The 17,555-nt window shown below is 50.1% G+C and overlaps 1 protein-coding gene across 3 annotated transcripts in view; it reads right to left on the bottom strand.

Annotated features, from left to right (window-relative positions):
* The window catches only part of TACC2 (transforming acidic coiled-coil containing protein 2), a 210,479-nt gene that overhangs the window by 86,940 nt on the left and 105,984 nt on the right, over window positions 1-17,555 (bottom strand). For all 3 annotated transcript variants that reach the window (XM_057735111.1, XM_057735110.1, XM_057735109.1), the window contains 2 exons: window positions 15,608-15,733; window positions 4,076-4,210 (listed from right to left, as the gene is read on the bottom strand). In XM_057735111.1, the coding sequence (XP_057591094.1) occupies window positions 4,076-4,210; window positions 15,608-15,733 (261 nt within the window). The remainder of the gene's footprint in view (window positions 1-4,075; window positions 4,211-15,607; window positions 15,734-17,555) is intronic.

Below are 17,555 nucleotides of genomic sequence, written 5' to 3' on the forward strand. Positions count from 1 at the left end.
CTCCCTATACTATCGTCTCAATTTTTTGGTAAGTCTAAGACTATTCTTAAAAGACATCTATTCATTGAGAAAAACTCTACCAAGGGAAAATATAAAACCCCCAATCCGTAACATGAGCCATGGTGTGCCGCCCCCATCCTCCTCCGCAGGCGCCAGCCTCAGCGGGACCTCTTCAGTTTTGCTGTTCCTTCCCCTGCTCGTGTGTGGTTAAGCCCACTCAGCCTTCAGCTCTCCACTGGGAAGTCACCTCCCTGGGAAGCCCTCCCCAGTCACCCAGATCAAGGGAGGCTCCGAGTTCCACCCACCCGGCAATGGACCCCTCTTTCATCCCGCTCACAAACACTTGCTCCAGTCTCTCTTCTCCAGGGGGCTGTAGGGGCCACAGGTGCAGTACCCATCTGTGGCACAGTGTTTGGCCCAGAAAACCCCAAGTTCATACTACTGAATGATCAGATGCATAAATGAATGAGATTCAGAAGCAATCCAAGCAGAGCTGGCTGCAGGGAACAAACCCCAAGGGTGAGGTGACCCAGATGCACCCAGAGTGAGAGGGGTTTGGGGGGTTTTTTTTTGTTTGTTTTCCTTTTTTATTAATTTTTATTGGGGTCTGGTTGCTTTACAATGTTGTGTCAGCTTCCACTGCACAACAAAATGAATCAGCCATACACACACAGATTTCCCCTTCCTTTTGGAGGACTTCGCTCTCATTAGGTCACCACAGTGCATTAGGTAGAGTTCCCTGTGCTATACAGTATGTTCCCATCAGTTGTCTATTTTATACATAGTATCAATAATGTATATGTGTCAATCCTAGTCTCCCAATTCCTCCCACCCCACCCCTTTCCCCCTTGGTATCCATACATGTGTTCTCTATGTCTGTGTTTCTATTTCTGCTTTGCAAATAAGATCATCTATACCACTTTTCTAGATTCCACATATATGCATTATTATATGATATTTGCTTTTCTCTTTCTGACTTACTTCACTCTGTATGACACTCTCTAGGTCCATCCACATCTCTACAAATGATCCAATTTCATTCCTTTTTATGGCTGAGTAATAGTCCATTGTACATATGTACCACATCTTCTTTATCCATTTCTCTGTTGATGGACTTTTAGGTTGCTTCCATATCCTGGCTATTGTAAACAGTGCTGCTATGAATATTGGGGTGCATCTGTTTTTTTGAATTATGGTTTTTTCTGGGTATAAGCCCAGTAGTGGGATTATTGGGTCATATGGTAGTTCTATTTTTAGTTTTTTAAGGAATCTCTATACTTTTCTCCATAGTAGCTGTACAAATTACATTCCCACCAACAGCATATGAGGGTTCCTTTTTCTCCACACCCAAGTGAGAGGTTTAAAATGTGGTATCCTGGTGACCTCAGGGAAGGGGGCCCTGAGCAGATGGGTACCACTTCTATCTGCTGGTGCCAGGGTGCACCAGAGAAGCCCTCTGAGCCAGAGATGTCTGCATCGGAGAAATGTCTAGACAGCAGGGGGGTTTTTTGTTGTTTTTTTATTTTGTTTTGTGATTTCATCAAAAATCTATTCCAGCCCTTGGATAAGCTTGGTTCTTTTTCCTTTTTTTTTTTAAACTGAGATATAACTCAAAGACACTGCAATTCAACCTTTTTTAAGTGTAGCATTCCAAGAACTTTGACACATGCAGTCATGTAACCACCACAACCATCAGGACAAGCAACATTTCTATCCCCCCCAAAAGATCCCCCATGGCCTTCGGCAGTCAATTCCCAACTCCAACTCCCAGCCCTGGCAACCGCTGACATAGTGTCCATTCCTTACAGCTCTGTCTTTTCCAGAATATTAGATAAATGGAATCACATAGCATATAGCCTTCCGAGTCTGACCTTTCTCACTCAGCATAATGCATTTAAGATTCATCTATTTTGCCGCATGAATCAGGAGTTTGTTCCTTTTTCTTGCTAAGCAGAAGTCTACAGGATGGATACACCACAATTTGTTTATTCATTCACCAGCTGATAGGCATTTGGGTTGTTTCAATTTTGGGGTGATAGTGAATAAAGCTTCTGTAAACTACAAGTTTTTAGGTAGATACATATTTTCATTTTTTGTGGATAAATACTTGAAAGTGGCTTTTCTAGGTCATATGGTAGATGTACATTTACCTTTAGAAGAAACTAAAGGGCAGAATATTTAAGAAGAGTAATTTGACTTCTTTCTTCAACACATTTTTATTAAGCACCTACTATGTCCAAGGCAAACCAAGGGTGTTTCCCCAAACACCCATGAATGCGCCTGTTCCCCAACTGCTCTTGCAGCCTTGCCACCAGAAACCAGGCCTCCCATACCTTTCTCCCTCAGCCCAAGGCCAGCAGTAGTAGATAAGGCAGTGCCCTGGAACCAGGAGGGATGGAATGAGGTCCCTGCTCTGCCACTAAGGAGCTGAGAGACTGCAGACAGATTACTCACCCACCCACCACTCTGGGACTTGGGGCCAAGAGAGAGGCAGGGAGACCTCAGGAGATAACGGGGGGGAAGGGCGTCTGCTCCGGGGAGCACCATCCAGATAAGAGGGACTGAGGTCCAGCTCCATCCCCACCTCCTCATTGCTGCGTGTTCTAGAACCACATCAGCACACAATGAGCTTCCTCTTCCCCGATTCCTCTGTTATTTCTGGACACTGGTTTGGCAGGTGACCATTGATGCTCTGGGCACCCTCATAGTCTCACTCTCTCCTTCAGTTTAGCTTTGGGCACCTCTGTGCCTCCTCAGTAGCAGGGCTCTCTGAGGCCACGGCTTCCCCTTCTCAGCACATTCAGCTGTTTAGTCCTCCATAAGAAAAGACTGTCCAAGAATGCTCTTTAAAGGACTTCATACCTAAGCAGAGTAGTTTCTAATCAGAACCAACTGTTTGCGTAGAAACAGGAGTTTTCAATACTTGCTGTGATGGTTAATTTTAAGTGTCGACTTGGCTCGGCCATTATAGTCAGATATTTAGTGAAACACCGGTGTATACATTGCTGTGAAAGTGTTTTTTTTTTAAATGAGAAAAACATTTAAATCAGTAGACTCTGAGTAAAGCAGATTACCCTTCATTATGTGGGTGGGCCTCGTCCAATCAGTTCAAGGCCTTAAGAGAGAAAGACTGAGGTCCCCCAAGGAAGAGGGAGTTCTGCCAGCAGACTGCCTTTGGACTCCAGGTACAACATCAACTCTTCCCCAGGTCTCCAGCCTGCCGGCGTGCCTTGCAAATTTTGGATTTGCCCGTCTCCACACTTGCATGAGCCAATTCCTTAAAATATATTTCTCTCTAAACAGGCAGACCTCAGAGGTATTACAGGTTTGGTTCCAAACTACCACAGTAGTGTGAATATCACAATAAAGTGAGTCACATGAATTTTTTGGTTTCCCAGGTCATATAAAAGTTATGTTTAAGATATACTTTAGACTATTAAGTGTGCAATATTTTAGACATAGTATTATGTCTAAAAAAAATAGTGTACATACCTTAATTAAAAAATACTTTATTGCTAAAAAATGCTAATCATCTAAGCCTTCAGTGAGTCCTAATCTTTTTGCAATAGTAACATCAAAGCTCACCGATCACAGATCACCGTGACAAATATATTAATAATGAAAACATTTGAAATATGGCAGGAATTCTCACAATGTGACACAGAGACACAAAGTGAGCAAATGCTGTTGCAAAATGGCACCCACAGACTTGCTCAATTCAGGGCTGCCACAAACCTTCAATTTGTAAAAAAACGCAGTATCTGCAAAGTGCAATAAAACAAGTCATGCCTGTATATGTGTATATATATCCTACTGGTTCTGTTTCTCTGGAGACGCCAACTAATATACTAATACTCACATAGGGCGTCCCCATTGTTACAAGGAGGGCTTGCTAGCAAGGGTAAACATCAGATCAACTACAGCCCAAATGATCACACGTGGCATCATGGGTCCAAATTGTCAGCGCCTTCTTGGCACCATACTAAATGCAGCTCCCCCGGGGCCTAAGGGGCAGAGGCCACCGGGCCCCTCCTCTCTGGGGGCAGGGGCTTGGAGGGAGAGCTTTGTCCGGTACCTGCTTAAGTCCTTGGCCAGACGTTGGCAGCAGGGAATGGAAGCTTCGACTCCATCACCAGCTGGGCCGGAAGGCAAACATGTGTGTTCTGAGTCCGGGGGAGTGAGATCAGCTCGGGCAGCAGCTGGGGGGGTGCTGGGGACACAAAGGGAGAATTATTCCCAGTGGAACTCGGCTCGTGAACGGCACATTCATCAGTGCCCCTCACCCCTCGTAACCCACCCACACACACGGCGTGGGGTATTTAAAGACCCAGCACACTGCTGCCCCGGGGCTCCCCACCAGATTCCTCAGGCCTCTGCTCAGACACAGTGGGGGGCACACCCCCCAGTGCAGCAGCCCCCAGGCCCGGCCACGATTCCCCCCCTCTTTAGGCTGCAGTGGAACCCGGGGTTTCTTTGAACAAGGCAGCTCAGGTGTCAGAACACTCTGAGTTGTCTTCTTTGAGTTTTGTTTGGGGGGAAGGGACTTTCACATGATCATTTCTAATCACTTTTTAATAGGCAGTAGAGGACTCCCCTGGTGGTGCAGTGGTTAAGAATCCACCCGGCAATGTGGGGGTGACGGGTTCGATCCCTGGTCCGGGAAAATCCCACATGCCACAGAGCAACTAAGCCTGCAAGCCACAACTACTGAGCCTGTGTGCTGTAGCTACTGAAGCCCACATGCCTAGAGCCCATGCTCTGCAACAAGAGAAGCCACTGCAATGAGAAGCCCATGCACCGAAACGAAGAGCAGCCCCCGCTTGCTGCAACTAGAGAAAGTCCCTGCACAGCAACGAAGACCCAACACAGCCAATAAATAAATAAATAAAAATTCGTTCGAAAAAATAGGCAGGGGAACTCTGGGAGTTGAAAACTAAAATACAATCTTGCAGACTCTCGGGATTTGCCCCAAAAATCTGAGGCTGAGAAAAGTCAAGTTGAAGAGGCTGATGGGTAATCAAAGAATCTGCACCAGAGATGGGCTGGGACCTGTTTTCCCTGGTGAAGGAGCCTCATAGCAGAGCTTGTCTCTGGGTCAATGGGTTAGTGCCCCCTGCTGGACATCCAGGGAAATGCCGGGAGTGCAGGGTGGGAAGGCAGGAAGGACAGCCACCTGCAAACAAACCCCTGGAGCCAAAAGGCACCAGGCTTGGAGCTCAAAAGAGGTCTTGATTTTCCCCTCTGGCAAAAGCAAGACTAGCGATGTCGTCCACAGACTTCCAGGGAGAGTTAGCCCTCCCCGGCTCTCCAGCTGTCCACACTACAGTCCAGGGTGGGACTGACATTAGAAGTGACTCAGCACCAAGAGCCTGAAACCCAGCCAGAGGTCGAAGCTGGGGTTACGAGTTTCACAGCCTTGTGGTGGGGACTCACTTCTTCCCTGTGGGCGTAAGCTCCTGCGGAAGCTCCCCCACTGCAGGAAGGCAGGACGCTTGGGTCTCCGTGTCAATGATGTTCTGCTAATCTCCACCTCCTCCAAGTCCACCTACGAGGTTGGCTTCCTGGCCTGAAGGACGGCTGCAAGGGGCACCCCGCATCCAGTAAAATGAAAGAATTCTCAGTCTGGCCCCAAATCTCTGTTGCAGCTCTCAGCAGGTCTTGCAGGGCCGGGCCTCTGCCTCACCCCTCACTCCCACCGCCCTCACCCGCACCTGCTCTGCCCTGACCAGCCGGGCCTCCCTCCCTCGGCTCCCACAGCACTCGCTGCCCCTGCTGCCTCCTGGGATGGCATCCCCCTCCCCTCATCAGGCCAGCAATTTCTCAGCCTCCGAGTCCTGGCTTGGTCTCCACTAACCCACAGCTACAAAAACAGCAGTAGCTCACGCCTGCTGGTGCCTGGTCCTGTGTGCCTAAGTCCTGGGTGTCTCTGTCCTAGGTGCCTGACCCTGTGCGCCTGGTCCTGTGTTAAGTGCTTTACATATGTGACCCCAGGATCTCCCACAACAACCTTTGAGTCAGATGTCATCATCCTCATTTTACAGAGATCAAAACTAAGGCTTGGCGAGGTGAGGTCACTTGCCCAAGGTCACAGAGCAAGTACGTGGAGGTGAACCCAGGCTCTGAAACCTTAACCACCTCCACGTCCACTTTCTAACAGACTCCCTAGCACACACCTGGAAGCCCCTAACTCCTCCTTGGTGACACGCATCACCAGGGACTTGAAGACCACCAGGGAGATCAAACTCCCTAAGCACAGGGGCCGTATCTGTCAAATTCAGCCCAGGAGCCCAACATCCAGCCAGGCCACCCACAGTGGGCACTCAGGCCGGCAGAGGGAGAGCCGAGAGGTCCTGAGTGGCTATGACCAAACCAGGTCTGGGGAGCGAGGCCGAGCTGGAACCACATGACTGTCTCCCCTGGGCCCCATGGGAACGAGAAGCACAACAGACCAGAGAGTAATGACGCTGGGTAAGCTCAAAGCAAGGCAATCCACACGTGAACAAAAATTACGAGTGGTGAGGTGAGGTCACGGACAGAACCGGCAAAAGTACAAAGCGGCTTTACAGATGGCACGGCACCTCGGTTGTTCAAACTGTTGTTCGTAACAGCTTGGACAGTGGCTGAAATAAGTTATTTCATAAAAGAATGACTCAAGAGAATAATGCTAACTACTGGGGGCTTTTACACTCCTTAAAAAAGCCATTTTCACACTCTGGAAACTTACATTTATTCCTATACATAAGCAGTGAACAGGCCACTTACAAACTCAAACCTTTCATCTAAAATTTGCTTTCTAAAGGAATTACACTGGCCGTGCTCCTTCCTCTGCACAGCCCCTGAAGATTTTATTTAATTTAATGCAAACTGAGGAAAGGTGACACAGTATGTGGTTCTGTACTTTACAACTCCGTCAACGTGCAAGGTTTCTGTCTTTGAAAACCCTGGCAGAGGGGAGCAGCTGTGGCCTCAGAACAAGGCCAACCCCACAGGGGAAGCACAGTGACAGTCACACTGTGATGCGGATGCTCAAGGCTGACCGCGTCCCCCCGCCCTGAGAATGCTCTGGGGACCCCTGAGCTCTCTGGCCTGGAGACCAGGTGCCTGCCCCCTCCACCCTTCACTCTGTTGGCACCCAGACCACCAGGGCCACACCCTTCCTGTGCTAGCCTGTTCCCATCAGCTAAAGGCACCAAACAAATGACTCAACAGCTCTTTTAAGATGATAGTGCCCCTCCCTCCCTCCCAGTCTGCAGCCTGCCCTTGGCCCAACCCCAGAGGCAGGGAGGTCAGGCCCCAACAGGGAAAGGTCAGTGACTCACAACCGAAGCTCTGACACACGGGTACCTACAGGCGCCTCTCGGCCCCCACAGAACTCCTCCTCTTCCCTCCTAACCCTCCTCCTCCCCCACATTTCTCCCCAGCTTGGCTAGTGGCCCTACCAGCCGTCCAAGCCCTGGACCAGAAGTTGAGACTGTCCCTGACTCTCCTGTTCTCTCACCCCGTGCCCCACCACTGCCCCTTCATACTGAGTCACCTCCCTTTTCCTTCCAGAATCTGTCCTCTTTGTCCTGCTGCTCCAGGCCTGCAGCCTCTCTGAGCAGGGCCCCTGCACATCCATCCTTGCCAGATAGCAGAACGTCCCAATTCCAGTTCTGATCAGGTCCTTTCCTTGCCTGAAGCCCCCGCCCCCTTTCCACGTCTTACACCTGATGGAAAGCAGGTGAAACTCGTGGGCCTCCTGAAGCCTGTCTCTGTCCCCTCCTGGGTTTGTCCTCCTGCTTCCCTGACCCCACCAAGCCAGTCTCCAGGGGCGCCTAGCAGTTTCTTGCTTCTGAGTCTTTGCTCAAGCAGACCCTGCCCCTGAATCCCCGCCTACCTCTCTCAGACACCCTCCTAACCCACCCCATAATCACCCTGCAGTGTCACCAAACACGGAGGCTCCCCCTACCTCCGGCAGGGGTAACGGTGCCCACCCTGGGCTGGGCCTGGCTTCTGTGTATCCTGCTGTTTTCTGCTAATGCATCCTCTTCTCCTGCTAGAGTCTCAGCCACTGTGGTCTCTCCCGCCCCCAGCACAGGGCCTGGCCCAGAACAAGTGCACAACACAAGACAGCTCCTTCCCTCCCGCCCCTGGCCTCCCAAACATGCAGGCCACTGATAGCGGGATAACTGTCCTATCTTCTTGGAATCCTAGAGTCCAACCATCCTGTGGCAGGACCAGCACCATAAGCTATAGGAATGCGAATGAAAGCAAAGTGAAAACGCAGGGCCCCATGTGCCAAAAGTATAAGAATTTCAGGAAGGTGATGGCAGAGTGTTGAACCAAGCACGGGGCACTTCTGAGCACAGGACCCCTGGCAACTGCCCAGGTCACATGCCCATGAAGCCGGCCCTGGTTCCAGATCCCGAGGGGAAGCTTCCCTCAGTCCTACCCAAAGCCCCCTGAGCTGTCAGAGGGCCATGCTGCTGGAGCAGAGATGAGGAGATGGTAACCAGGTCAGCCTCCCCTTGCCACTCAAGTGTCCCACGAGCAGCAGTGACTCGTCTTAAGAGACATTATGCTCAGGGAGTCGGGCCCTTTCCGATGGCCCTCCCAGCCCTCAGGACAGATGCCAAACTCAGCACAGAGCAGGGCTGAGCCCTGAGACTGGGTCTACATCTGCCTTCTCAGCTGGCTCCTTTTTTTTTTCTTTTCTTTTTGGCCACGCCACACGGCACGTGGGATCTTAGTTCCCTGACCAGGGATGGAACCCGTGGCCCCTGCATTGGAAGTGTGGTGTCTTAACCACTGGACTGCCAGGGAAGTCCCCTCAGTTGGCTTCTGCAAGGCACTTCTATTCACTTGCCCTTGATCTCCTCCAGGAGATGGGCCAGGAATAGGGCTGCGAAGGCCCTTCTAGTTGTAAAAGTCCACTAATCCCTTTTCCCATTTAAGGAGTTAATCAGTGTTTCCTATGGAACAACAAAGACGCTGAATTCAAGTTCACGTAAAGTATTTATATTTTTGGAAGGTGAAGGAAATGTTGATTTAATTTAAGCCTTATTTTTTTTTTTAAGAGAAGAGTTGATCAAAAAAAAAGGGCGAATAAACTCACCGTACTTTCAGCAGACAGAAATGGCATATTGATCAAGGCATTCTCTCCTGCGAGGCCCAGCTGGACAAGACCTCTGAATCCTTCTCAACATAGATCCCTAGGGAACCACTACTAATGGGTCAGGGTTTGCCATCCCTGATTCAGTGCCTCCCCAAGGTCGTCACTAACAACTACTGGTCCTGTTAACCATTTGGATGCAGTCTCCACCCACACAGGACCCGAGAAACACAGAGAATGTTGCTTCGGGGCTTGCACTCAGCCCGACAAGCCTCCAAGCCCAGCTGTAGTGAGATGCTGTCACCGACTGCTGTCTCTTGATTCTCTGTGCGGGGCTTTTGAGATCCCCCACTGAACTGACAGCAGATTCCATTTCAGAGATTGGCCAGAGTTGCCAAATTAAGCCCCTGTCCAAGGACAAACACCAGAGTGACCCTGGCTGTCATGGGAGTGTGAGAACAGCCCCCAAGATACAAGCCGAGCATATCACGTCCTGTCAGGCCAGATGGGCGACAGCATCTTACCTCCCATTTCACATCGCCATCTGGAAGGTATTAACACAATAGCCCTTCCTCACAGGCCCCTTGATTTTTTTCTTTCTCGAATCCCCAAGTGCACACGATCACGTAATAGGGCAAGAGCTAAGGCCAAAGACTCAGCTCAGGCTGAAAGTGAGATGTAAGCCAGAGAAAGAAAAGCGCTTTGAAACCGCTGGATTGGAGAGCTATGCTCAGTCGATGGGAGCACCGGACAATCAGTCCAACAGAGACCTGGGGTTTGATAAGAGGAGTCCCCGAGATGGGAAAGCCAGCACCGCCCTCCTCCGAGACGCAGCCACTGACGAGCAACAAAGCCAAAATCAGAAGGTGCCCAGAAAGGCTTACAAGTTGGCTGGAAACTCCAAGGCAGGCACATCGAGCCATCTCTAGTCGCCAGCAAGATATTCCAGCCTGTGAACGGCAGCCCACGTGAGAGTGTAAACGCCACTGATCTTCAGATGTCCGGCCGTAGGCTGGCTACGCACCGTTAACCCTGAACAGGCTTGTTGCTTCCTTCCCAGCACATTCATACCCTTTTCACACAGCGAGTCCGTGCTCAGAGGAGAGAAATTACTTTTAAGCTTGGCCGAAGCAAAACTTAATCAGGAAGGAAAATATTAACTAAAGGAAAAGTCGTAAATACCATCCCCAAACTACAAGCGGCTTTGATCTGGGTTGGACCATTCAGCGCTTTAATTCCCGCCATTGTCTTGCCCAGTTCCTTGCATCCTCTTCCCAGGTGCAAGATTCCTTGCGTGCCTTGACGGGCCCTGGTTACAGAGACTGCAGTGCTGCAGATACAGAGGGCAAAAGGCAACTGATCTCAGATATCCAAGATTTAACTATTTATTCGGAAAGTCAAAACCTACCAACTACATAAAGCAGCTCCAGAAGCATGAAAAACCCAAGCAAGAGCAAAATCCTGTGCTACTTTGAACCATACGAAGTTGTCAATACTTTGACAATTGCCAGTGTGGCAATTCATGTGCTTCAACCTAACAGTGGCCAGCTGGATACTGGAAACCCAAAGGTTCTGAACAAATATACAGGCGCATCCCAAGTAACTCAGCCTGCTAGGCACTGGTTACATAAATCTGTTTCATGAGCATGTACCTTCAACGCGTACCTTGTAAATGGTACAAAGGAATTCTGTTATTCAGAGAAGACTTTTAGGTGATCCCTTTTCTAAATTAAAAAAAAATACCCCCACTTTATCATTCAGTTTTTAGCAAGGTACTCACCTAAACAGAGGTTCAACTAACCTTTCTGAAGCAGTCGAGCCCACTCACACACATCCATAGCAGAACGACAAAAAAAATCTTACTGTGCAAACAGAGGAAACCAAAATAAAGCACATGATTTGGAGCAAGAGGAAAAATAGAAGCTGTAAGTCCATACGAATTCCCTGTGCTTTCAACTTTGGAAAATTCTGAAGCTCCGTTTCTGAATTTGGAAACTCCAGCGAGACTATCGCGCTGAGCAGGGTCTATCTCCGCTCCTGGCTCTTTTGTCCGAAAGGCAGAGATCAGAAATTTCAGCCACCAGCTGCCGGGTCAGGGGTTTCCTACCCTGAGGAGCTGTTAACTGCCAGACAGGTGAGGAGAAGAGCATCTGGACATGACTGCCTCACCCCGTGGTTCTCCAAGTGTGGACCCCAGACCAGCAGTAGCAGCCGCACCCCAGAGCTTGTTAAAAATGCCAAGTCTTGGGGGCCTCTCCAGACCTCCTGAATCAGGGATGGGGATGGGGAAGCAACCTGGGCTGGAACCGGGTTATTCTGAGGCATGCTAACGTCTGGACCCCACGAACGTGAGTCAGGTGAGTGGTTTTCCAGCTGTGTCCACGGGAGCCCTCAAGGTCTAGACAGACCCCTCTGCTTGGATTCCTGGTGATGGGGAAAGCCCTGGAGGTTCCCGGATATAACCAGGGTGCCCCATTTTACTCTGTTTAACAAATGGTAGTACAGCTGGAAGGTTTCAATTGGAAAACAATTCTGCTGCTTTATAAAAAAATAGAAGATATTGAACAGATGGGAGTACAAGTGGCCACAGGCAATCTAGTCATTTGTGGAATGTTCTAGAGGGTCTGGGCTTGGCTTCCTGTGCCATCCAGGGATACTGAAAGCCAAAGGGAAGCTCAAGCATTTACAGCGGGTTCAGGGGCTGTTCCCTGAGGAGGGAGCAAGTTTGATGTCCTCCGGTGGCTTTAACTGGAGAGAAGGGGAGCGTCCAAATCCCTTTCTTTTTATCTGAGAACTGCTGCAGGGACCAGGGTGCCTTCTCTCATGTTCTTGTTCAGAAAGAACAGTTGCTGAAAGGGAAGGATCAGCACCAAAGAATTAGCAGCGGCAGAAACGAGGGAGAGAGTCCTGCTCTGCTTTCTCTCCGGTGACTTAAAGAAAATGCTCCAGCCCCGCTTCTCTGGTTTCAGTAATTCTTAACATATTTTTATTTTAATTTAAATTAATTTCCTAATTTAAGGTACCAACCCTGCTTCTGCAGGGCAGCAAACCTCTAGAGAAGATATTGCAAGCTGCCCTCTGCCCAGTTTTGTGCCTTCCCCATCTCTCCTCACCTCTCCCTCTGCCTCTCCTGTTCCTGCTCTGAAACAAAAATGGATGGGCAAGGGGAACCCTCAGGTGATGCTATGGTCTGAATGTTCGTGTCTCCCCAAATTCCTATGGGGAAATCCCAATGCCCAAGGTGATGGAATTAGGAGGTGGGGTCTTTGGCAGCTGATTAGGTCATGAGGGTGGAGCCCTCATGAATGGGATTAGTGACTTAAAAAAGAGACCCTGAAGAGCTCCCCAGACCTTTCCATCACATTAGAGCACAACAATAAGTCTGCAACCAGGAAGAAGCTCCTCACTCAACCATGCTGGCACCCTGATCAGGGACTTCCAGCCTCCAGAACTGTGAGCAATAAGTTCTGCTGCTTATAAGCCACCCAGCTTGTGGTATTTTGTTACAGCAGCAGGAACAGACTAAGACAGACAGGGTGAGGAGGTGGGGTCATTTCTGAGTTTTAAAAAGCCACTACCACACACCCAGAATGCCCTTCTTACTCCCACAGAGCAGCAAGGTTAAGTCCAGTTGATTCTCTTTATTCACAGTAATCATGTTCTATAAAGTCACCGTGGACACTGATTCAGCGAACACTGAACCATTGCTCCTAGAGGAAATATAGGGTTAGGTTCCTGCAAGCCACTGGTCACAATATTTTTGTCAGCTGATCAAAACATAATCTTGTGTTACGTGAGTTTCTATTTAAAAGCATCTTACTTAATGTATAGTTGATTCCTTGACATTGAATTTACAGTCAGCACCTGTAAACTCACACCCAAACGAAGCTTATCTAACACAAGTATTTTCTACATCAGGCACATCACAGCTTTCTTGCACTCTGAAACACTGGACAGGGCATCAGCCCCAATATCCTTGGGGGCTATTTTAAACAGCAAAATCATCAACAAAATGCATAAAATCACAAAAATCATGGCACTAAATATACTGTAAAAGGACTACCTCTTTTCCACCAATTTCCAGTAAGAATAGGATAACACAACTCTGGAGAAATGTCCAATCACACTGGCAGGGCACCACAATTGCTCAGTCGGCACAGAGATCTACTGAGTCTTTCCACTGGGAAGTAAAGCCAGAGAGCTGGCCGAGCTCTCAGCACTGATGAAATCAGTACTTAGTTACCAGTTCCTTCCTGCCTTCTGTGATCACTCTTGGTCATGGTCACAGGTGACACAACTTCTTTACTCATGTCTTTCTCAGACTTGAGAGGCCAGTGATGTAAGCGGAACCCCATTGCATGGGGGAAGGGAAACCCGGCTCCCTGTAGCCTGTGGAAAAGCTCAGAACCAGGTTTGGCAGCCAGGCTGGACCTGCTTCAGACCCCAGCTCTGCCACTCACTAGGTACGTGTCCTTGAACACGTTAGTGTCTCTGAGCCTCAGTCTGCTCATCTGTGACACAGCAGTCATAACAGAACCCCCTACCTCCTGGGGCTGTTGGGAGGACTTACAGAGATACACTCCACATGGTGCCTGGAGCACAGGAAGTACCCTCGGTGGAGCTTAAGGAGCAGACATCACGGGACTACTGTGGGGCCTGGGACAAGTCACTGAAAATACACAGTCTCAGGGCAGGGAGGGGACTTTAGAGCACCAATGACACCCCCAGTGGACTTTAGTTCTCCTGAGAGCCACCCAGCCATGTGCTCCTGTATCCTCTGCTCCCACGGCCCCTGGCTGTCCCTCCAGCATAGAATGAGGACGATCTCAGCCCCCCTCCAGGCTTCTCTAAGGGAGGGCGAGCCCCTCCAGCTGCAGCTGGAGGTCCCTTGGCCTTACTAAAACGGTGGGGGTCAGGGGAGTGCCAAGGGGGCGGGCAGGAGGCCCGGCACAAGGACGGAAAGGAATGCCCGACTTCACCCTGGAAGCTTCTGCACACTCCTTGGGTGCTGAGGCCTTGTTGCCCAGCTAGGATTCCTCTTTTAAGAAGTTAAACTCATGCAAAGTAGGAACTACGTTTGACTCCCACCTGTAACAGAAACACTCACAATTTGATGTCAACATGCAGCTGAGCTGCCTTAGAGCATCTGTTTCCGGCCTGGAGCTTCCTGATGTGTCAGTCCTGCCCTCACATTTCTCCTCCACCAGGCAAACCTCCTCCCAGTTTATGAAGAGGCCTCTCGATGCTGTCCCAGCAGGACAGTGGGAACTAGGCAGGAATGAACCAGCTGCCGCCTGAGAGAGCCGGCTGGGGGATGGTCAGCACACACTGGCCCCCAAGCAGGCGGAGAAGGAGGCCCTCCCCCTTGTCCTTCTAACCCAGTCCAAGTCCACGGACGTCCCCCAAGGGCTGGCCCGGGCCAAGCTGGGCACTGTGGTTCCTGAGGTCGCAACTGATCCAGTTCCTCCCATCAAAGAGAGGGCATTCGAGACAGATAACTCATAGGTATCTGTGAAGGGCAGTGACACGGGGCAGGGGTGGCTGCAGGAGTTCAGAGGGAGGCTCCTATCTCAGCCTGGGAAGAAGGGACCCTGTGTCTGTGCTGTTCACGGTGGTTCCCCAGTGCCGTGAACTATCTGGCAAAAAGCACCTGTTCTTTTAATATAAATATAATTAAAGTGTGTGTGTGTGTGTGTGTGTTATAGAGAGACATATATAGACTTGTCTGTGAGTAGAGAAAGAAACAGATTCTGTGCACGTGTGTGTATATATATGTCATATACATAGCGAGAGACACATATAAATGTGTGTGTGAAGAGATATAGACTGTGTGCATGTGTGTGTGTGTGTGTGTGTGTATGTTATATATATAGAGAGAGACATTATAGACGGGTCTGTGCGTAGACAGATTGCATGCACGTGTGTGTGTGTGTATGTGTGTGTGTGTGTGTAGAGGCATTCGAGCTGAGTCCCGAGGCTGGCTGTGAGCAAGCCTGGTTTAAACAAACTAAGTGTCAAATCCACACCTCTGAGTCCGGGGCGAAGCACGATGTACACACTGTACACGGAGAGCGGTGATGGGTGGGGGGTGGGGGATGCCTGGTGCGCAGGGCAGGTGAGGGTGGATGGGTGGAAAGGGAGGCCCGTCTGCTGAGCAAAGGCGTAGGACCTGGTCCCCTTCCCCGTGTCCTGCTGGCTCCTCTCTTCCCCAAAGACAGAGAAAACAGGCGACTAACCCAGCTCGTGTCCTGGGAAGCCAGCCGCAGTAAGTCACTCCCTGGAAAAGTATAAATAGCACGATATCGCTCCTGGAGGACTTCTCCATTAAATAAGAGCACAAGGGAGCAAATCTCTAGAATGGCCTTCGTCAGAGAAGCGGGGTCCTTCTGGTGTCCCTGTGCAGGACAGTGTGCACACCCGCGTGTGTGGGCACGGGGGTGGAACTGTGAGACAGAAGACGGGGGGAGGGGAGGACAGGGAGGCAGCCTCAGGGCCTGGGCCCCACGGCCACCGTACCTCTGGGCTGTCAGATCCGTGGAGACCCGGCCGCTGACATCACCGTACGGGGAAGAAGCAGCTAAGAGAGGGTTTCCCGGGTCTTCAAGGGCAGCTGGCTGGATGACATCATCCGATACGGGTGAACTGGAGAAAGGGAAAAACCAACGCTCAGAAGTGTTCCCAAATGTCTTAAATATGTTTCAACAGCTCATTTTATCCGGACCCCAAGCAGGGCCTCAGTTTCCTTTTCACAGAGGAAGGGCTGGTGCTGCTCCAGTGTAGCCCACAGAGGATGCTGGTCCCGGAGGGGCTGGTTACCACTCCCAATGAGACAGCACAGACACCTGGTAAGGGTCTAGAAACCTTCAGAGCCTCACAATGGAGTCGTTTTGTCTGTTGACTGTAATAATGAAAGTCAGGGCTTGTGTTTTGCAGGGCTTGATGGGTGGTTCTCAACCAGGGGTGATTTTTTTGTCCCCCCAGGGGTCATCTGGCAATATCCGGAGACATTTCTGGTTGTCACAACCAGAGGGGCCAGGTGCAACTGGTACCCAGTGATGCTGCTAAACATCCGACCACACACAGGACAGCCCCACAGCAAAGAGTCATCTGCCCCAAACAGCGCCAGCAGTCAAGAGACCCTGGCCTCGCATTTCGTTTCATTCTCTAGTAACCCATTTAATTATATTTTCAAATGTTTTGATCTACAGGGAGATAGACACTAAAAACTACACTGGTCCTTCATCCACTGAGAAGGTCGGCATTCGATAATCCCCAAAAGCGGGCTGGCTTTGAAAGTTCGGAGGGACACAGGTCACTGGACACGGTCACCAGTGACACACATCAGCCCACTCTGCTAAGAAACCCCTTTCATCATCAGTGATGTCTTCGTTTATCAGGGAGGGTCATGAGTTCTTTCTGATGAACGCGGCTCTGGAGCAGTCAGTAACGGACAGTTATCTTCATTCCTGGAGCAAATGCTGATTGAATAGCAACTCTGTGAGCAAGAAAGAGGTGGTCCCCGCCCTCAGGGAGCTTACAGTCTCAGGCAACAGTCAGACATTTTAAAAAATGCTTATTTATCCAGTAACAACTATTGTAACCTCTAAGAAGGAAAGTACAAATGGCTAAGAAAGCATAAATTAGGAGGTCCCAGCCGGAAGTGGGGGTCAGGAAAAAAGTCTTTGCAGCGTTGTAAGCCAAGGCCAGCCACCAGCTAAGCGATAGCGAATGTTTACTGACGTTTGCTATGTGCCAGGAACTATTATCTAATCTAAGTGCTCACCGCTACCATCATATGGTGATCCTCACAACAGCCCTGCGAGGTGGGTACTATCATTATTCCCATTGTACAGATGAGGAAACTAAGGCACAGAGACGTTGAGTAATTTGTCCAAGGTTGCAAAGCCAGTAAGAGGCAGAACCAGGAAACAAACCCAAGCCAGACCCCAGGAGCCATGTCCTTAACCATCCTACCAGGCTATGTCCCAAAGGCTGAAGAGTAAGAGAAGGAAGAGCACCCCCAGCACAGGGAGCCACACATCTGAAAGCACCAGGTGAGGAAGGGGCTTGGCATCCTGGAGGAATGCAGGAAGGCCCCTGTAGCTGGAGTGGAGGTCAAGACGACCGGGAAGGGGACAGGTGGACAGGAGCCAGATCACAAGGCCAGGGTGAGGGATTGGGACTTGATTCTAAGCTGGAGAATCAGCCCAAGGTCTCTATCAGATGCTCAGCCACGAAGTGCTGCCCTTGGCACTGAGACGAAAGAGAGGCACCAGAGGCCCAGGGTGAACGTCCCAAAATTATGTTCTAACTATGGCCGGAGTAGCACACACTTGCGCCCACACCTTTCTATTTATTCCCATGGATCTTGTGATGCTTCCTTCTTCCTCCACCGTTCCCACCCACCATCCCAAACCCCCAGCACGTGACCCTGGAGCCCTGTGACCACCACACCTGAGGAGCC

Source organism: Hippopotamus amphibius, chromosome 5 (genome assembly GCF_030028045.1).
Source record: "Hippopotamus amphibius kiboko isolate mHipAmp2 chromosome 5, mHipAmp2.hap2, whole genome shotgun sequence".
NCBI classification, from domain to species: Eukaryota; Metazoa; Chordata; class Mammalia; order Artiodactyla; family Hippopotamidae; genus Hippopotamus; species Hippopotamus amphibius.